This window comes from Lactuca serriola, chromosome 5, assembly GCF_051521515.1.
Source record: "Lactuca serriola cultivar US96UC23 chromosome 5, Lser_US96UC23_V15, whole genome shotgun sequence".
NCBI classification, from domain to species: domain Eukaryota; kingdom Viridiplantae; phylum Streptophyta; class Magnoliopsida; order Asterales; family Asteraceae; genus Lactuca; species Lactuca serriola.
Window position 1 is genome coordinate 265,331,287 of NC_136412.1, and position 23,208 is coordinate 265,354,494.

The 23,208-nt window shown below is 32.2% G+C and overlaps 1 protein-coding gene across 1 annotated transcript; it reads left to right on the top strand.

Moving 5' to 3' along the window:
- The first annotated feature begins 13,880 nt into the window (after window positions 1–13,880).
- LOC145054207 (cytochrome P450 724B1-like) lies at window positions 13,881–17,952 on the top strand. The gene is made up of 9 exons (XM_079002350.1): window positions 13,881–14,319; window positions 14,489–14,813; window positions 14,935–15,087; window positions 15,365–15,658; window positions 15,968–16,054; window positions 16,333–16,411; window positions 17,145–17,251; window positions 17,407–17,534; window positions 17,626–17,952. The coding sequence occupies exons 1-9, from the start codon at window positions 14,108–14,110 to the stop codon at window positions 17,717–17,719; spliced, it is 1,479 nt and encodes a 492-aa protein (XP_078858476.1). The 5' UTR covers window positions 13,881–14,107; the 3' UTR covers window positions 17,720–17,952.
- The last annotated feature ends 5,256 nt before the right edge of the window (window positions 17,953–23,208 follow it).

The window sequence follows — 23,208 nt, forward strand, 5'->3', positions numbered from 1 at the left end:
TTACCAAATACTTGAGATTTCTATGAATTGGTAAAGATCAAAGGGGTAGTGATTGAATATTTTTCGTAATTAATAGATACCAGGTCTTACCTACTCTCTCTCTCTCTCTCTCTCTCTCTATATATATATATATATATATATATATATATATATATATATATATATATATATATATATATATATTAAAACAGAAACCTAATTACATAACCTAAAACAATCTGGCCCCTTCAATGTTTTTCATTGATTATTTTAAACCATTGGATCAATTTCATTGATTTCATCGTAACAAAAGGGAACTATAAATACACATTTGTTACCGTCTATAATTATTTTTCCTCCAAAATACGGATTGCTCTCTTCCTCTTTCTCTCTCTGATGAAGATGATATCAAGAGCCGATGATCTCTCTAATTTCTATCCATGTTCTTCTTTGAAATTGAAATTCACTACCAAAGATTATTCCCATTGTGTTTTTCTTCTTCTCAAGGTATTTGAATTTTTATGAATCTGCAACTAGTTTTCCATTTTGATTATTCTAACGGGAATTTTGATTTGAATCACTCTTATTTGGGTTTTAGGTTTATATTATGTTTATCCGATTTATGTTTCTATCTATGGGTTTTTAGTAATCAAATCGAAATGGTATTGATTCGTTCTGGATTTGACTGCGATTAACTAAATCAAACAGGTTGTTGGATGTGAAGCAAGGTGTAAACAAAGATGGGAAGACAATCGTCTTGGGTGAAAATTCTTTAAAAAGTACCATTTCTATTAAAAATATGGTTAAAATTCTTTAAAAAAAAAGTTAATTTGAAGATTTCTAAATAACTTGTATCATTTTAGATATTGAACCTTTGGTATAGAGCTCCAGAGGTCCTTTTGGGTGCTACTCATTATTCAATAGATGTTGACATGTGGTCTGTTGGCTGCATATTTGGTACCCATTCTTTTTGAATTAATTGAGTCCGTTATGTATTAATTAAAAAAACACTAATGTGTTCTTCAAATTTGAAGACAGGAGTAGTCAGAACACAACTGAAGGCATTGTTACCACCTACACATACTATGATTATACTTCAGGATTCATCCATTGGTTGCAATCTTACTGATTTGGAGGTACTAATTTTGATTTCTACTACCAAACTTTCTTATAATTCGTCAACATTTAGGATCTTTACCCTAATTAAAAGAAAATTTTGTTTTGAATGATATTGATTAGTTTTGTTTTACAGCATGATACAATTATATTTCAACTATTTTTTAAAAGTATATACATATTATATCATCCTACTTTGCAAATTTGCAATGGGATCCCAATATTTGACTTTACCGGTTAGACTTTGGCCAAAAAGTTACTTCTTCATCCCTTAATCTTTGGCTTAAGCCACTGAGTTAACAAGATTTTATAACAATTTTTTTTTAATTATTCGTAACAAACTATGTTGATCAGGTCTATTATTGTTAATTTGTTTTAAGTTTAAATAACAAACTATGTTAACCAAGTCTATTATTGTCAATTTGTTTTAAGTTTAAAGGTAGTCTCCTTAATCTTTGGCTTAAGTCACTGAGTTTGTTATTCCACAAACAAGATTTTATAACAATAATTTTTTTATTGTTCGTAACAAACTATGTTGACCAAGTCTATTATTGTCAATTTGTTTTAAGTTTAAAGGTAATTTCCTTATGCCCAAGGGTATAATTGTCAACACGAGCACAAACTCTACAAATTTTAATTTCTTTCATGAATCTTATATTCTTATTTATGCAGTTTATCATTACAATTATACTGTCAATCATAAACACTTTCTAAAATAATTATATGTATATTTATCATGTTTCAATACATAGAATCTAGACATTTATGATTAAATCGTTTAATAAGGAAATACTATCTTTAAATCTTTTCAAATTCATGTAACCTTATCAATTTCAAATCTAGTCATTTAACTATGTCTTATTATTATGGATGTAAATCATATATTTTTTATAACTATTTTAACTTATTATAATATCAGGACTCATGTTTTCCAATTATACTATTTTCCATATTTTGTTATGATATATAGATATAGATATCTTAGAAAATCACTGTTTATCATTCTATATATCCTTATTAACCCTATATAATATTACGTATCATACAAATCACGAAAAAGAATTTGTTTCTTCAACCTCTCAATCACGAAAAAGAATTGTTTCTTCAACCTCTCTTTACACTCGCTGCTGCCTACTTCCATCATCCATCATCCAAAATAGGTTTCATTATCCTCTGCAATGTTTGTTTTTGTTGTTATATCATGAATCATGTATGGAATGGTGTTTTGAATATGTTTATCATGTATGCAAACTGCTTTATTTTTTCCTTTCTGTCATGTTAAAATTTTAATAATTCTAAATTTTCTTAATTCACATTTTTCATCGAACTTCCTTTGCCGAATGCTATTTGATTTTCGTCTTTATTGAATTGAAAACTGTTTTTTTGGTGGAGGTGTGGTTTACACTTTTTCCTACATTAAAACAACAACCATGACAACAACAATCGTTGTCAAGGTGCATAAAACCAACATGCTGAAATATATCGATGTACCAAGCAATAATGTTTACAAATAATATGGACCATTTATGTTACAATCTCCTAAATGAACATCTACTCAATATATTATGCCACATGGATCATAATATAATTTCACTTTCAATGTTGTCCTATATTATCATTAATAACATTTATATTTTAACTATTTTTTAAAAGTAAATACACATTATATCATCCTACTTTGCAAATCTGCAATAGGATCCCAATATTTTACTTTACCGCTTAGACTTTTGCCTAAAAGTTACTTCTTCATGCCTTAATCTTTGGCTTAAGCCGCTGAGTTTGTTATTCCACAAACAAGATTTTATAACAATAATTTTTTATTATTGTTCGTAACAAACTATGTTGACCAAGTCTATTATTGTCAATTTATTTTAAGTTTAAATAACAAACTATGTTGACTAAGACTATTATTTTTAATTTGTTTTAAGTTTAAAGGTAATCTCCTTAATCTTTAGTTTAAGCCATTGGGTTTGTTATTCCACAAACAAGATTTTATAACAATAATTTGTTTATTGTTCCTAACAAACTATGTTGACCAAGTCTGTTATTGTCAATTTGTTTTAAGTTTAAATAACAAACTATGTTTACTAAGTCTATAATTGTCAATTTGTTTTAAGTTTAATGGTAATTTCCTTATGACCAAGGGTATAATGCTCAACATGAGCACATACTCTACATATTTTAATTTCTTTCATGAATCTTATATTCTTATTTATGCAGATTATTATTCCAATTATATTGTCAATCATAAACATTTTCCAAAATAATTATATGTATATTTATCATGTTTCAATATATAGAATGCAAACATTTATAATTAATTCGTTTAATAAGTAAATATTATCTTTAAATCTTTTTAAAATCATCTACCCTTATCAATTTAGAAATAATCATTTAATTTAATCTTATTAAAAAGGATTTAATTCATCTATTTTTGATATATATTTCTATTTAATATAAAATCACGACACATGTTTTCCAATTATATCTCAATGTTTGTTAACCAACTTTAATTCGTTATTATCTTCACCAATATTCTTTAATTCCATTCTTTGTCTAATCATGATGACTGTTATAGATGCTTCAACAACTCTATTTACCAGAGGTGTTGGAAAAACTGTTATTTCCATATATTCAGTAAATGGACATTGTTTACTTTTGGTTTATTACCATATCACATTAGACAAACATCATAATTGCATATGCGTTCATTAAAATTAATAAGATATAAGTTTTTTTAGATTGTTATGCTAATTATTTTAAATTAATATATACTTTTATTTTAATATTTGATATATATTATGTATGTTAGGACATTTAATATAATTATGCCCTATAGAACATAATATAATTTAAGATCCATTTATTGGTTAAAATTTCTGTAATACACATGTTGATAACATAAATGAGCAAAAATAACAATGTACTTTGAAAGTATGTTGCTATAAATAACAAAAATTGTTCATGTTACTATTTTTTGTTAATAATTTTTTTATAGTTTTTAAAACTCAATAAATTTATATATTTTGGGACATAACCCTAAAATAACAATCAAAATTATATAGGTTTTGTTCATAACCTTAAAATAACAAAGTACACTTCGAAATTAAAAAAAACAAAAAATATTTAAATAATAAATTCTAAAGACGTTTGTATGTTTTTTATGCGTTCCTCCGCGTTTAACGCGGGTTATAATCTAGTTTTCTATCTAAAATAATTAGTATCATATTTCATTTTAATTTGTTCAAAATAGTTATATTTTGTGTGATGATATCTTACCAAGTCGGTGTCTTTTGTTAATGAACTAATGAACAAGGGAAAATTTTATATTTGTTTGTATTGAATCGTACGACTATTTTATTATATATCTCTTCTTAATGACTAAATTTAGCTGCATTTGTGGATGAAGAAGATGTTGCAAAGTTTACGGATGTCGTGAAGGAATTTGACAGCATGACAATTAAGAAATAACATTGTACATTCATTGTTTTGGCGTTACACAACTTGTACAAATGTTGCAGATAATTTGATTTATGTACGTGAAGTTGTAGAGTTGTTGCAAGGAAGCATGGGTTGATTGCTACTTTTATGCCAAAGTTTTTTTTTTTTGATAAAATATACACGACCATGTTTGTTGCAAATGACACGACTTGACATGTTATGTTTATTTGTGGTGAATTTAGGTATGCATTAGATGACATTGGGTCTCGTTCACATGTGCATATTAATTTGCTTGAAAATGGACATAATGTATTTGTTGCATCTGATAGGTCCTCAAAACATGGAATGTCTAAAATTGGAGAAGAGTTTATGGCTGATGTTCTACATCATCTTCCTTCTGTTCTATCTTTTACAACTCCAATCCCAAACAGGTAATACATTTTTTTTACTATTGTTGATAATACATTAGGGTTGTGCAAGAAATACCAACAAACATTCATTGATTTGTTTTTGTTAATTGTTATAACATTCTACCTTTTTTTTATTCCCATTACTGAATTGTAAATTGCTTTTACAAATCTACCTAACTTTAGCAATGTTATCCAATTAAAATACAGTGGTATTTCTTGCATTTAGCCACAAGCCTCTGATCCCAAATTCAAATTATCATTTTTATTATTGTAGTTATGATCGTATACAACCCAATACATGGACTTGGGCCTACCTTAGTTGGGGTAAAGAAAACTGAGAGGCTCCTCTGAGAACCGCATGTCCAATTTGACATTCCAGATGGCATTGTGAGCAACTTTGAGATAAAAGCATTTGATGGATGTGCAAGTCCCTATCTTGCCCTTGCCGCTATTATTGCTCCAGGAATCGATGGTCTTCGCACACATCTCTCTCCCCCTGATCCTATTGGTAAACACTTCACAAATATTCCTATGTTCTCCTTCTCCATATTATTATAATAATCCATAAGTTAAATTTATATTCTCTGAATCCAAACAGATGATAATTCGGATATGCTACGTGAAAAACTTCAAAGATTACCAGTCTCCCTTAAGGAATCAGTAGAAGCTCTTTCAAAATTGTAACAAATAAGAAAACGATTTGTATACATAATTTTTTTATTTTTAGCTTTTTAGATGTCTTTTAGTTATAAACTTTTTTCAATTTATTTTCTGCTAAACCAGAGGATAAAGGATCAGTTTTAGTTCAATTCTTACCGACACTCCTTAGCATGGTTAACCTCTTAGAGGCATCTACAACTATTTGTTTCTCTTTCTGAATTGTTTCATGTCTTTGTATTATGAGGTTCATTGCCCTTCGATAGTAGGGAACGTGTTCGAACAAACTTTTACCGAAGAAAAGAAGTAGTATAAGACCGGTTAACCTGAAACTTACAAAAACAGTTATAGAGTTACACAAAGTCCAATGTAGTAAAACCACCACCCCTCACCGCCACGAAGCACGAAACACTCCTAGTTAAGTTTTAAAAGACATAAAATGCAATAAATTATTAAATAAAAGATGACTATTTAAGCAACCCGTAATAACAAAGTTGTTCAAACACATGTAACTAAAAAGAAACTTGTTTGGGTCTTAGTTCTTTTGGCATCCTTGATTCCTTTTGTATAATTTTTTTTTGTTGTTATATTTTGTTTTGAAACCGAGCAATGAATACTCTAACAACTACCTGCTATTAGTTTTTAGTAACCAACTACCAATTAATTTTTCAAACATGCACTAAAAACAATCACCAATAGAATACTTGATCATAAGTAAATAATAGTAATTTCAAATAATTTTGGATCGGATTTTCGGATTTACGAATCGGATATCGGATACCAGATATTTTTGAACACCTTTACATATTAGTGGTTAAAATGTTTTTTTCCTCTTTATATTATCATGATTTGCTATGGTAGGAAAGATTTGCTTTTTGATTCGATTGTATCTTTTTCGTTTAATTGATTTTATAGTAGGAATCATAAAATAAAAATAAATAATAATAATAATAATAATAAACTAGAATGGGTAAATGAAAAATCCATTAACGACCTGAATGTTTTTTCCGTTTTTTTTTGGCTAGCCTCTAGCTTAGGGGTGTTCGTTTGAATGGATCAGTTCGATCCGATCCAGTTAAGTAAATCTAAATTGATTTTGGTTATCAAAATATGGATCCAAATAGTCCAAACTAAATTTAAATCCGATCCGATCCGATCCGATCAAATTACAATTCAATTGGATCGGTTTTATAATTCGGTTTTCAAAAACCATAACATTTTAAAAGGACATAGAATTATAATATGATCTAATTTTACAGAAGAAGTAAAAACAAATTATTTACTTGTGAATTAAAATTTATAAACAACCGCTAAGAAGACATATTATAGTTTATTATTTAATAGATAATTTTTTTTGAGAGAAAATACATATTAATGTCTTTTATTAGGTAAAACTATTTGATAAAATTAATAAATAATTACAGATATATTGAAAATAAATACATAAGAAATTGTTATTCGTTTTTTGGACTATTCAGTTCTTATTTTATAAACCAAACCAATCTAAAATCTAAAATAATAATTCGGTTTTGTTGAAAATCAATCCAAATATCCGAACCAAATAGCCCAATTCAAATTGTCCAATTGGACAATTCAGTTTTATCTAAATAATGAACAACTATACTCTAGCTAGTTTAACACACATAGCCGTTAAAAAAAGTAATACGAAGAAGAGGACAACTTTTTTATTTAGGGATTTTTTATGCAAAGCAAAATGTTTGGTGACTATTCTAGATATTGCAAAACGTTTTCTTGGTCGGTTACAATTTTTAGATATTTTATAAGATATAATGTTTTAGCTAGCTTAGAACAATACTTAATTTTATAATAAAAAAATACATAAAAGTTATTATAATTTTCATTTTTTCTAATCTAAAAATCCATTAAGTTTGCTTTTCATAAATACATCATTGTATTTTCAAATATATAGTGGTTTTCTATACTTTTTCCATTAAAAAGTAGTATATTTTAATACAAAAATATTATGGTTTTATTTAAATGTGAAAAATATTATGTTCCTTTTAACATTATTCACTATTATTTACTTATGACCAAGTATTCTATTGGTGATTGCTTTTAGTACATGTTTAAAAAATTAGTTGACAGTAAGTTTACTGAAAACTGATAGCTGGTAGTTGTTAGAGTATTCATTGCTTGGCTTAATGAGAGATTTCAATAAGATGCCATACTTAGTTGTCATTGGATAGATGAAGCATGTCACATTAGCATTCAATGGATTTGGAGTTAGATGACCAATAAACACTCCAATAAGAAAAACAAGTTCTCTAATTCATAAATAAATATTTTATATATGGTCTATTGAATTCGATAGTGTTCAATACACTATAAGATGTCATTCTATAGATGAAGGACTTACATTATAGGATTAACATTTAATGGATTTATAGTTAGATGACCAATGAACACTCCGATAAGAAAAAAAGTTCACTAATTCCTAAATAAATATTCAATATATGATCCATTGAATTTGATAGAGTTCAATACATTATGAGAAAAAAATTGATAGAATTTTATGAAATAGTGAATGTGGGTGTGATAATTCATTAAAATATTTGGAATTCAATATATTATGAATGTCCTAGATGGATGATTATATGATTACTTGCAAAATTAGTAATTACATAAAAAGACAACTATTACCGTAATCTTATAAATTTGTTACAATAGGTATGAACTAGGAACTTTTATTAAATGTTATTTGAAATAATTTTTTGGATCATAAAATTTTAAAAATAAAATTAAAAAGCGTATATAAGCAGATAAAAATTTAATTATCTTTTTCGTGTTTTTTCCTTAAAAGCTCCGTGTTAAACATATTATTAAACGCACTAAAATGAAGCGACTTTTACTTCAAATCTCATACAGGGCCGGTCCAAACAGATATGAGGCATTTGGCAAAAAGAAAAAAAGGTCCGTCAAAGACAAATATAATAAAGATTAATAAAAATATATCATTTACTCTTCAATATAGCCGTGTTCAATTAGCACTAACAAACAAACTAATTTGTTTATCTTTTGAACTAATTTGAGTTTCAACTAACTTTAGGCCCTAAACATCATTTAGGATATAATTTATATATATATATATATATATATATATATATATATATATATATATATATATATATATATATATAATCTACGTAACCCATAAATTTTGGGCCCCTTGGAGTCGTGGGCCCTGAACTGTCGTCCGGGTTGCCCACCGTCTGGACCGGCTCTGATCTCATAAGCTTTTTACCTTATGATGCCATGCATTAAAAAAATGATGTGATTTATTATTACCTTTTATTTAAATTGAACAATTATATATTTTTCATGATGTTTGATACCCACAAAAATGGGTGAACATATTAACCGAATCATAACCAAATTAACCAATATAACCGCATCATTACTAAAAGATATGGTTCGCTTTCTAATTTTGAATAACTGAATACATATGATTCGGTTATGGTTTTAATAAAAAATCAAATTATTATAAACCGAACTGAACTAATAATATAAATAATGTTTTTTAATATAATGTAATATTAAGTATATGCATATAATTATATTAAGAATTGGAAAATTAAAGGGTAATTAGTTGGAGTTAGATAGAATAAGTAATGTTCTATCAATACAATTATATATATATATATATATATATATATATATATAGAGAGAGAGAGAGAGAGAGAGAGAGAAAGTTAGATTCAAATGTTTTCAGTATCTATTGTGTGCATGTATGATTGATTCTGCACCAATTATTTTAGTTATTTTAAGAAAGTAATTAATGCATATTAAATGCTAAAGATGTAATTAATATCCATTATATTTTCAACATGTAATATGCATTAATTACTTTCTTAAAATAACTAAAATGATTGATTCAGAATCAATCATAGATGCACACAATAGATAGTGAAAACAAAATAACCTAACTATATATATATATATATATATATATATATATATATATATATATATATATATATATATATATATATATATATATATATAATCATCTATTTTTTGTAATGATAGATTTTATGTGTTTCAATTTTTATAGAAAAATACTTTTTTTTTTGTCATTTTGGACCATTTTGGTTAACCGATCTTAACAATTAGAACAAATTACACGAATGGTCTTTAATGTTTTATTTTTTTCCCTAAAGTAGTCCCTACGAAACTTTTTTCCGTCATATGGTACCTACGGAGCAAACATTGTACACAAAAGGCCCTTGTGACTAACTTTGCTAACATATTTTGTTAAATTTTGTTAAATGACAAAAATACCCTTTGTTTTATGCACACAAATGGTTCTCTCTCTCTCACTCTCTCTTTCTCTCTCAGAACACATATACATACAATAAAAACAATACTCCCTACAACCAAAATCATTGTTTGCGATCCACCCCACCCTACCAGTTCCCCTTCTCTTCTTCTTTTCTGAATCTACGAAATCAAGATACTCTAAGCATACATGCAATTGAGAAAAGGAAATAAATTGAGCAGATGAAATGAAAAACCCTGACCCCCACTCTCTTCCATTTATAGAAACGAAATCAAGATCAAGCAATCAGAATATCTAGTCTTGAGCAACAAGTAACAAGTAAAAATAGAGAATTTTTCTCTAATCTAATATGATCACGACTAGAAAAAGTTCCAATTAATAAAAAAAATCATTAGATTCTGATCTTTAACTGGTAGAAACCTAACAAAAACAAGAGTTTAAGTATAGAAAATGGAGTTTGAGGAATTATTGAAATGAAAAGAAGATCGGAGAGAAGATGATGGAGATCGAAAGAAGCAGAAGATGATATGGGAAAATGACGTCAGGGAAGTTGAACCCTAGCCCTCAATTCACTTTTGCTCTAATGGATACACCACCACCATTGATCTTATTTGTTCTCTTCAAGCCACCGTCTGCAACATTCACCATTCAACAACAAAATCGAATCAAGCCACATTCAGCGGAGACAACAATTTTGTGGTTCAGGATCGCCGCCGGAGAAGATGGATATGTGGTTCAACATTCATCGCCACTATCTTCACCCACCACTTCAATGATCGCTGGTGGAGCAGGTTCTGAAGTCTAGGTTTCGATTTCCACAAAGAAATCAAGAAAGAACAAACACAAATCGATTGCTTTTCAATTTTGATTTTAACAATCAAGCAAGAACAAACCTCAATATGAGATGGGATAAAAGGGGTAAATGGATGAGATCTAAAGGGGGGGGGGGGGAGAGAGAGAGAGAGAGAGAGAGACTTTTTTTAATTTCTAATTAACAAAATAATAAAAATAAATAAATAAATAAATAAAAACAAAGAGCATTTTCATCTTTTGACACACTCTTAACAGAATCCGTTAAAAAAATTAGTCATAAGGATCATTTGTGTGCAATGTTTGCTCTGTAGGTACCATCTGAGGGAAAAAAGTTTCGTAAGGACTACTTTAGGGAAAAAAACAAAACATTAAGGACCATTCGTGTAATTTGTTCTAACAATTAACCGAATAAAACCATTAATCAAAACTAATATTAACCGCTATCCAATGATTAATTGATTATCGACATACATTAATCAATTATAATGATTATGTGACATCCCCAAAATCTCGGCCAGAAAAGATCGATTTCATTTATGCTTTTTAAAACATTTTCAGAGTAAATCCTTTTAATTTTAAAAGAGATGCGGAATTTGTTCCCAAAAACAAAACATGATAAAATAGATATTTATCAAAACATTTCATATAGAAATATGATTTCGTTTTATAATCAAAAGTCGGGATGTCATGTTCCGATACAGATCATAAAGCATAAACGATAACATTACAAGTCATTCAACAAATATATACATATACAGACTTGTAAACAAAACAACTTGATGATTCGCCCATCTTAAGCTCTTGCGCCACTTCCTGTAATACAAATAAACTGAGTGGGTCAGGCTTGGGAGCCTGGTGAGCATATAGGGTTTTCAAACCCACAATAATTATATTTAATTACAACAATCAACAATAAACCCGATTACCCATTCCCGTTATCCTCACCTTACGTTCCTAAAAATAACGTCTATTATAAGGAACTTATTTCAGGATTTTCATCGGTACGGACATTACTGCAAAGGGACTTCCTCAACAATAAGTGTCCTAAAGGCAACCATGTGGGGGATAGAGTACACCGGTGAACACGTCGTTCACAACACCTACAGGTAATGAGCCTGCTAGTGTTCCACAGGACAGTCTAGAATAGTCCGTGGTCGTCATCCATACTCTGCTGAATGACTAGAATAACACCAATAACACCGAGGCCTCTCATCTGTTTATTTCACACCAATTATCTACCCATGTTCTACCCAACATATTAGTAGATAAAAATATACATTTTTATACATTGTTTATAAAACCTGTATAGCATGCTTTAATCAATACATATTCCACATAACAGATGAGGCATACACACATAACATGTATTTCATAGAGAATTTATCAGATCTATGAGATAGAAGAGAGTGAATATACATTCACAAATATAACCACAAAATATTTACACGTAGCACGTATTTTATATTAAATACTTCATAATATTGCGTTGGAAAGAAAATAACTACACACTCACATCCCGTATTCTTAAATACGTTTAACGATTACTTGTATAATATCGCGTATTGAAAAGGGACTATACACTCACATGATCGGAAGATGATCGGGCAGCACTATGGCTTGCAGAAGCAGTGTCTCTCCGTAGATCTGGAAGATCTTCACAAAAAATCGGGCTCCTCGCGGGCAGGGCTTCGGCTCGGGAATAACGCTCTTCGGGATTCTCGGGGCTTCGGATCTCGCTTCGGGGCTCGGGAATAATACCGGGGCTTCGGGGTACAAACGGCACGCAAAACGAGGCAAAAGACTAGAGAGAAGGATGGAATTTGCAAAAGAAACTCAGCTGCCTTCGGATCCCATTTTATAGGCTGAACCCTCGCACGTACGCGGGGCATACGCCTCGGTTCGTAAGCGCTTGCGTCATCGGAGGTACTCGAGTGCTGACTTCGTCATCCTTCGCTGTACGCGGGGCGTACAGTAGTACGTGGGGCGTACTTCGGATAGACCGGCTGACTCCTCTTCGGATAATATCGGAGGTTTAATTAAAAATAAATATTAAATATTTATTAAACTTCAAAAATTCATATCTCCTTCATACGAACTCCGTTTTCGACGTTCTTTATATCCACGCGAAGGTGAGACTACGTTCTACAACTTTCGTTTAGACTCCGTCGGCTAATTTTGACTTTTATTTTTATTATTTATTTTTAGAAGGCCGGGACAGAAAAACTTCGTTATAAAATCATAACTTCTTCGTCTGACGTCTGTTCTCGCCTAACTTTTCATCGTTTCGCTACTAACAACGAGATCTTCGATTCTCATTTAGATTGTTTCGGCTAAAAACCGCTCGATCTCAAATCGAGTATTCGGGCTGCATATTGCTAAGTCGAAACTTAGAAAAATCATAACTTCCTCACACGAAATTTGGGCGTTCCTTTTATGCAAGCTCTCGGTTTAACGAACTCTACGACTTTCGTTTAAATCGCTAAGGCTAAATATCGCTCTATCTTAAATTCATATTTTACGTCACTCGGCGTCGTGCCGGTTCTGTCGCGAAACTTCGACATGTCATAACTTCTTCGTTATAACTCGGATTTTGGCATTCCTTATATCTCCGGAATCCTTGTTTCAACCACTACAACATTATGCAAAAATATCGGGCTTATCTTACACTTTAATTTTGACGCTTATTTTATTTTTAATTCATTAAATTATAATAATTAAGCAAATAAACACATAACTCACATAATTCACAAAATTCACAAATAATACATTTTTATTATTTCAAATTGGGGTTACAAAGGTTAATCTAGACTATTACATTGCTAAAAATGGCAAGCCCAGAAACACAGACGTTACAGATTATGATTCGGTTTTAAACAATAAGCGAACCGAACCGCCATATATACCTCTACCCACCAACTATGCTGTAGAATTCATAGTAAAATTCATACTAAATGTCAGCTTCATATCAACAGTCAAGATTCGAGCGAAATACTAATAAGATTACATTTAACATTTAACATATGATACACAAGTTACAAATCTCCCAATAAAAGTTATAGATGTGAAATTAAATATGAGGAGGACACTTAGTTTATGAATATGTCAAATTTAACCCCTAGATCCTTAGCTACCATAGCTATGCTTATTTCTTTTCCTATGCCTGTGATTAAAGTCAAAATTTCACCGACTGTACCCAAAAAAAGCCTGTTACTTTCTGCTTTTAGTTCTTCCTAGTCTTGCTAAACCCTACAAAAACACACATACAAACACCTTCACTGTGTGTGTATCCTACTCTCTATATAATAATACATACACACACAAAGCATCAAGAACCAAACATAGATACAAACCCATTAATCCGTTCCAGTTTTAAGCCTCTTGGTATATCGTCAGAATGGGTCTTTTATTTATGATAATCTTGGTGGGGTTTGTGTTTGGTCTGATCTTCAACCATTTCTTACCTTTGCTGTTCTTGAAAAACAAGAAACTTGGTGCTCTTCCTCGAGGCTCATTTGGATACTTACCTCTTCTTGGTGAAACCCTATCTTTTCTTAACCCTCATCCTTCCACCACCATTGGCTCTTTTCTTCAAGAACATTGCTCTAGGTAAACTCATTTGATATAATCTTTTCAACAATCAAATTCTAAACTTGCTATAAAAAGAAAGATTCTTGATTGTATACATAGAATTTCATGTTCATGAAAGTGATACATGAGAACACACACCTTTTATAGCAAGAACATATGTTGAAAACCCCATATTTTGTTTTTTCAGGTATGGGAAAGTGTTCAAATCACATTTATTCTTCTCACCTACCATAGTTTCATGTGACCAAGAACTCAACTACTTCATACTACAAAATGAAGACAAGCTTTTTGAATGTAGCTATCCAAAGCCCATTCATGGTGTTCTTGGCAAGATATCTATGCTTGTGGTTGTCGGTGACACCCACAAGAGGCTTAGAAATGTGGCCCTTTCTCTTGTTTCCACCACCAAATCTAAACCTGATTTTCTCACCCACATTGAAAAAACCACCCTCCAGATTTTGGATTCTTGGAAGGACAAGAAACAAATAATCTTCTGCCAAGAAGCTCGAAAGGTTTGCAGATGGCTTCTAGTTTCTTTAATAATCAACTTCATGTACAATATTATGTTATTAAATTATCTATATTTTTAATCGGTTAGTTAATTAATTAACTTACAGCTTACTTTTTTCACAGTTTACATTCAATGTAATAGTAAAACAAGTGCTAGGGTTAACACCAGAAGAGCCACAGACTGCAAGAATTCTTGAAGATTTTCTCACCTTTATGAGAGGTTTAATATCTTTTCCTCTCTACATCCCGGGAACTCCTTATGCAAATGCAGTTAAGGTACGCGCTTCATTGATTTTCTAAATTTTAAGGTTTTTTAAGTTTCACATACTTAACTAATTTTTTAATGCTTCAAACTTTTACTAGCCAAAGATTTGACATCAAAATCAATCTGAATAACTTTTTTGTTGTTGTAAGTTTGGGTAGTTTACATTATGATTTTTAGAAAACATAATTATTATTGTTTGCATCATTATTATCATCATCTTGGTTTTGTAAAAGGAAGAAGAGGCATGTACATGTGATGATGAACTTTGTGTTGGTGTCAACTTTACAGGCTAGAATCAGAATATCAGCAAGTGTCAAGCAAATTATAAAGGAAAGAAGAAGAAATAATAATATTATCTCTAATAATAATGATGATAATATTTGTGGGAATATGAATATTAATTCGCAAAAAAGGGGGAGTGATTTCTTGGAGATACTCCTAGGTGTTGATACCTTATCTGAGGATGAAAAAGTTAGCTTTGTTCTTGATGCTCTACTGGGTGGCTATGAAACGACTTCTATTTTGATGGCCATGGTGGTGCATTTTGTCGCCAAATCTCCATCTGCACTTGAGCAATTGAAGGTATATATATTCGTTTTCTAAATATTTTGTGTTTGACTTTTGGAAGTCAAGGCTACAATTTTTTTACATTTCAAATTGATTTGAAATGTATTTCTTTTACCAAAACTAAAGACTTATAATCCTTAATTTTATGATTTTAAATGCTACAGTTTTCATCTGAAACTTGAAAATATCGATGTAAATTTAAAGCTAGAATTATTTATTTCGTTTGACTTTCCCTGAAAAGTCGTTCAGAGTGTTTTTTTTTTTTTTTTTTCTTTTTTTTTTGTAATATTTATATTTTTTTGTGTTGTTATGGGTTAATCTTAGGTAGAGCATGAATGCATAAGGGGCAAGAAGAAGAAGGACGAGTCTTTGAATTGGGAAGACTACAAAATGATGGGATTCACCCAAAATGTATTCGCATTTCTAACTTTCTTTTAATATATTTTAAATTCTATTTTGAGAAAAAGAAAGATACCAATGGTTTTATGCATATATAAGTAGTTAACATCTTAAAGAGAAAAACGATATAGGTACATATGATGTCCATTAATATACACCCTTGCATTTATTTATATACATGACACAAATATTAATTGTACCATGAAGACATAATTAATTAAATAAGTAATTAATACTAATTTTATTGATGATGTCAATAACCTAGTATACACTTTACTTTTGTCAATTAGGTCATCAATGAGGCTCTTAGATATGGCAACATTGTCAAGTTTGTGCATAGAAAGGCTCTCAAAGATATTAAATTCAAAGGTACTTTATTATATATGTTTAATTCTTTATACCCCAATTGTTTATGTCTTTTAGACATATTCCATATGATTTAAAAATAAAAAATATTCTTTTATCAATTAAATACAAGATTTATAGGTAGTTAGCTCACAAAAGATGCACCTCATAAAGTCATAAACAAATCAAAATCTTTCTAAAGGTTAAATTACAAATCTCGTCCTATGGGTTTTGCTGAACTTACAATATTAGTCCAAAAGTTTCACTTGCTACAGTTAGAATCTAAAATAGTTTCATTTTTGCATTCATATTTGCAAAAGAAGTAAGATCGAAGATAAACAAAACTTAACGAAGTGGGTAAGGTTATAGAAAAAAGCTAAAAACTAGAGTAAGCGATGTTTATTATAATAGAATATTTGGATCGAAAAGATATGCAAGTATTGGATTATGGATTTGCAATAAATAAAGCTAGCTGGAATCGTTTTAAAATAGACGATTACAACAATATAATAAGAGTAGCAATTGAAACTTTTGGACTAAACATGTAAGTCAAACCTAATTATAGAGATGAGATTGTAATTTAAAGGTCAAAAAAGGTTCTTTCATAATAATGATTCATGCATGCATGAGCCACTTCCTATCTTGTGTATCTGATAATTGTTCTTTTGACAATTTTGTGGGTCGTTTTGATATTAATTAATATTGTTATTTGTATGAAATACTGAAAAAAGACATATGTTTTGTATTTTATGGTCAGATTATTTGATACCAGCAGGTTGGAAGGTCCTACCAATTCTAAGTACAGTTCACTTGGACCCATCCATCCATTCAAGTCCCCTGGAATTTCATCCTTGGAGATGGGAGGTAATTCAATATATATATATATATATATATATATATATATATATATATATATATATATATATATATATATATATATATATATATATATATATATATTATAATGACCATTTAGAATTTTATTCATTTTGGTTAATGACATTAGTTTATACGTGTAGACACAGAGGCAAGATCAAACGGGGAAGAAATTCACACCGTTTGGTGGAGGATCAAGATGTTGTCCAGGGTCCGAACTAGCTCGGGTAGAGGTTGCATTTTTCCTCCACCACCTTGTACAAAATTTCAGGTGAGTGTTGTTGATTATCTTTTTATTTTTTGTAAATATAAATAAAGTCAATGGTAAATTGATAATTTTAACAATGGTGGTGGTGATGTAGGTGGAGTGTAGAAGATGATGACCAACCCATTGCCTATCCATATGTAGAGTTTCAAAGAGGTTTAGTATTAAATCTGGACCATTTTGCCCTTTGAGTCATCTTGGAAATTATCCATTTCTTGGGAGAGAGTAATAATTCATCAAGAATACTTTTATATGCTTTAAATTGTATCTCTAGTGTAGCATTTTCTTCTCTTTTTCTTTTTCTTTTAAATTTGTATATTAGTAGTTCATCATAAAATAAAGTGTCCTGGACACAAGTATTGTATTGAAATTTGTTTATTTATATTTGTAAAAATATAAATGTTGCCCCCATTGGAAAACAAAATCTAATTAATAACCTATAAAAAATTAAAACAAAATCTAATTAATAACCTATAAAAAATTAAAAGTAAATTATCGAAACAATTCATATCTTTGTAATGAAAATTAGAATTACAGTCTGATTTTTTACCTTATCATATCACTCTTATCGTTTTATTTTGTTACGGATATAGTTCCTAACTAATATCATGTAAAATGATTAGAATGTCATTATGTTAACTCACTCTCTCTCTCTCTCTCTCTCTCTCTCTCTCTCTCTCTCTCTCTCTCTCTCTCTCTCTCTCTCTCTCTCTCTCTCCGAATTTTAATATCATAAAAGATCCCTGGGTTTTACTCATTCAATCTGAATTGATCTATAGTTTCAAACTCTAGTAAAGATTAGGTTTTGGAAATCTCTAACCTTGTATTTGAACCAAATGTCCGAATTTTAATATCATAAAAGATCCCTGGGTTTTACTCATTCAATCTGAATTGATCTATAGTTTCAAACTCTAGTAGAAGATTAGGTTTTGGAAATCTCTAACCTTGTATTTGAACCAAATGTGGTTGTAGACAGATAAATTTATAGTTGATAACTCTGATTATGGTGAACTACAATTAGATAATGTAAGCAATGACTACCAGTCTTGTAAAGTTCATCCAGACAGCGAATAAGTCGTTAATGCAAACAATGAAAAAAATTTATTTATTACAAAAGAATTTTGATTCCATGTTTTTTGAAGGTGTAGATGTTTGTGATAAATGTAAAACATCTTCATGATCTTTATATGCTTTATAGTATATTGAATTCAAACTCGTGGATTTTGAGAACAATTGCGTTCAATGGCTACCTCCAGAAGATGAAGAAGATGAGAGGGAGCCTTTTTAAGCAATTTCAAACAAGAAAGAGGGAGGTGTAAAACCTTGTGGTTTTAAATGAATATGGATATTGAGACCTCATGCTTACCAAGCATACACCCCAACCATTGAAACCAAGTTATGTGTATATATATATATATATATATATATATATATATATATATATATATATATATATATATATATACACACACACAGACACACACACACACATAAAATAAGGATTAAATGTGAACTACATATACTATGTGAATGCAAAACCTATAAAAATATTTGTCAAGACAAAATAAAGGTTCAAAATGGGAGGTGAAAAGCCATCGGAGTGGACATAAGTAACAAGAAAGAAGACAGCGGCGAGGAAGAATACAGATGAAGTAACGACGTATTTTGTAAGAAATGTACCAGAGGGGGCCAAGAAGAATGATCTTTGGAAGATATACGAAAAGTATGGGAACCTCTCAGATGTATATCTGGGAGTAAAGTAAGAAGGAGGAATGGTCAGAACTTCATGTTTGTAAGATTAAGAGCAGTTCAAGATACAAAAAGCCTTGAGAAACAGTCGAACGGGATCAGATACAAAGGGAGAGCTTTAGAGAACAATCTGTCCTTGTATGGGAGGAAGGAAAAAACATATGCAAACGATACAAGAAGGAGGCAAGAGAAACCCACTCTCAAACACAACATGAGAGCAGGATTGAGGGATTAGGAAACATTCACAGAGGTGACAAAAACACAAGGAAAATGTATAGGGACAATAACACCCCCAGCCTCGTCTCCATTAATATCGCCACCACCACCACCACCCATTCTCCTGTACCAAGAACAAGAAAACCATCATTGGCTAAGAAAGACAACACTTGTTGGTGAGACATTATCTTTAGATCACCTTGGACACTTTCCCAAATTGCTCTTAGTTAAAAAGGCACCTATCAGGGAGATAAAATACCTTGGAGGATTAAAAGTTCTCCTCATATTTGAGAACTCAAAGGATACAAAGGAATTCTTGGAAAACAAACAAAAGTGGAAAGAAATATTCAAGTGGGTGAAGTATGGAGAACAATTGGATTTTGGTTTTGAGAGAGTTGCTTGGATTAGAATCGTGGGGCTGCCACCGAAGTTGTGGGGTCGCAGGAATTTTGCCTCCATCAACGGTCGTTATGGAAGGACGATTACCCCCTTTGATGATGTTTATCATCGGGACGATCTTTCATGTGTTAAAATTGGGATAATAACATCAAGACAAGATAGGATAAACGAGGAGATCACTGTAACTAAAGAAGAAAAACTATTCAAGGTTTGCATTGTAGAATTTGACGAGGATTGGTTCCCGTTCCGGTTCGACCCAACGGGAGATTTTTATGAGGAGGAGAGTGTGGAGAATGAAGACGGTGATGAAGACATATCGGATACATGGATGGCCGATGATGTAGAGGAACCGAAAGAGGGTGAGATACTGCAAGATGACACGAGCACAGTCCGGAAGCCCGATGAAAATGAAAAAGAGACAATAATGGCAGACAATACGAAGGATGAATGGGTGCCAAAATCGCAGGAAGTCGCCGGAGAAGCTGAAAGATCACCAGATGGTCAACATACAGGAATGGAAGACCAAAATCATTAGGAACCACAGGACTGTGGACAGTGGAGAAGTCAATCTAGACCATGATAATAAAGAATAATTAAATACGGATGATAACAGGAATGACACCTCTACTACAAGTGATGGGGAAATTACGACAATGTACCCCCTGAATACCTCATTACTGCCTGAGGGAAGTGGGCTACTTGAAAGTTTAGTTACCATGGGCTGTTTTGGGCCTTTTCCAGCAAATTAGCATTGTAACATCCCCCTCTGGCACGTATCACAATATTGTCCGCTTTGGGCCACTCGACACGAGGACTTCCCATGAGGTCACCCATCCTGGTACTACTCCCGCCCGAGCACGCTTAACTGCAGAGTTCTTATGGGATCTGTTGCCCTCACAACTTTAAAACGCGTTGTGATAGGGAAGGTATCCACACCCCTTATAAGGAATGCTTAGTTCTCCTTCCCAACCGATGTGGGATCAGATCTTACCCACTTTCACCCCCCCATTATAGGGTTCGACGTCCCCGTCGAACACATCGACCCGTGTCCTGGCTCTGATACCATTTGTAACATCCCCCACTGGCACGTATCACAATATTGTCTGCTTTAGGCCACTCGGCACGAGGACTTCCCAGGGGGTCACCTATCCTAGTACTACTCCCGCCCGAGCACGCTTAACTGCAGAGTTCTTATGGGATCTTTTGCCCTCACGGCTTTAAAACGCGTTGTGATAGGGAAGGTATCCACACCCCTCATAAGGAATGCTTAGTTCTCCTTCCCAGCCGATGTGGGATCAGATCTAACCCACTTTCACCCCCCATTATAGGGTTCGACGTCCCCGTCGAACACATCGACCCGTGCCCTGGCTCTGATACCATTTGTAACATCCCTCTCTGGCACGTATCACAATATTGCCCGCTTTGGGCCACTCGACACGAGGACTTCCCAGGGGGTCACCCATCCTGGTACTACTCCCGCCCGAGCACGCTTAACTGTAGAGTTCTGATCCCACATCGGCTGGGAAGGAGAACTAAGCATTCCTTATAAGGGGTGTGGATACCTTCCCTAACACAACGCGTTTTAAAGCCATGAGGGCAGCAGATCCCATAAGAACTCTGCAATTAAGCGTGCTCGGGCGGGAGTAGTACCAGGATGGGTGACCCCCTGGGAAGTCCTCGTGCCGAGTGGCCCAAAGCGGACAATATTGTGAGACGTGCCAAAGGGGGATGTTACAAGCATCTAGCCAAACAGTGGAGATTGAACCAATACACAACTCAGATCCCTTATTTGGTAGAAAACGTAGAAGATGTGAATTAGATAGCTTATCTCCCTTCTCTTCATGGTCTTCGCTCCCACTAACAGTTCCACTCAGGATGGATAAAACTTCTTTGGAAAATTTCGAAGGAATTCAACACGCACATCATCAAACAAGCCCACACCCCAATCGTCTCACTTAAGCCTAAATAGAAGTTTAGTCTCTGCCCCCCCCCCCATTCCGAGCTTGAATTAAGTGAAGATTATTCCCTTGCCCTGGAAGCTCAGAAAATAGTGGAAATTGGGAAAGGGCTTGGTTTTGACAGATAAATGGATAATCCCATCCTAAAGGAAGTAATGGATGAAGCAGGAGAGCAAAGAAATCCCAATGAATTGTCTTAGTTTAAACATAAGGGGTATTGGCGAGATCTCTTGGGTAAGGCGTTTAAAAAAATCATCTCTCCTTTATTGGGTTACAAGAAACACAACTATCGGATTTAGATAACATTGATATGGAAGGTTGTTGGGGGCTCCATGGACTATGGTTTCTTCCAGTCACACTACTGGCAGGTCTGGTGGACTTGTAAGCATGCGGTATAATAAGAGAAAAATTATGAACCTGGATAGTGATGGGGGACTTCAACACAGTACGAAGGCACGATGATAGATTCAATTCACAGTTCTGCCCTTCCATTGCGTATGCATTCAATCGATTCATTGGTGAAGCGGAATTATGTGACCTTCATTTGGGTGGAAATAGGTACATTTACTTCTGTCAAATGGATTGAAAGATGAGCAAGCTAGATCATTTCCTTGTGAGCCCTGAATTCGTGGATTAATTCCCCTCTACCTCTATAATGGTCCTACCCCGAGAGCTCTCGGACCACTGCCCAATCCTTCTCCAGACTTCGACTCAAGATTTTGGGAAACCTCCTTTTAGATTCTTCAACTCATGGATGAACAGGGAAGGATTTGATAAAGTTGTTATCGAAACCTGGGCTACTTTTGTTGGGTATGGGACCTCTGACATGTTTTTACTGGAAAAATTAAAATATCTAAAAAATACAATTAAAAAAATGGAGAAGCATTGAGATACCAAAGGAGAAGATGCAGTTGGAAAAATCTAAAACAAAGAATCCACGAACTTGACATAGTTGCAGAGAATCAACCCTTAAGTAATGATGAGATACACTAGAGAAGTGTGGGCTTTTAGAAAATTGTTGATTTGGAGAGGATGGTCGTTCTTGATCTCAAACCAAAATAAAAAATAAAGTGGGAAGTGGACAGGATGAAAACACTCGTTTTTTTCATGGGTACGATAATAATAAGAATACAAATCAAATACATGGTCTAATCATCAATGGTGAATGGAATACAGATGCAAAAGAAATCGAGAAAGAGTTATTTAACTTCTATAGCAAGAAATTCCATGAGAAATGGCCATCAAAACCAAAGCTTCTCAGTTATAGATTTACTTCATTGAGTATAGAGCAAGTAACATTCTTGAGGCCCCTTTCATTATTGAAGAAATTAAATCTGCAGTCTGGGTGTGTGGGAACG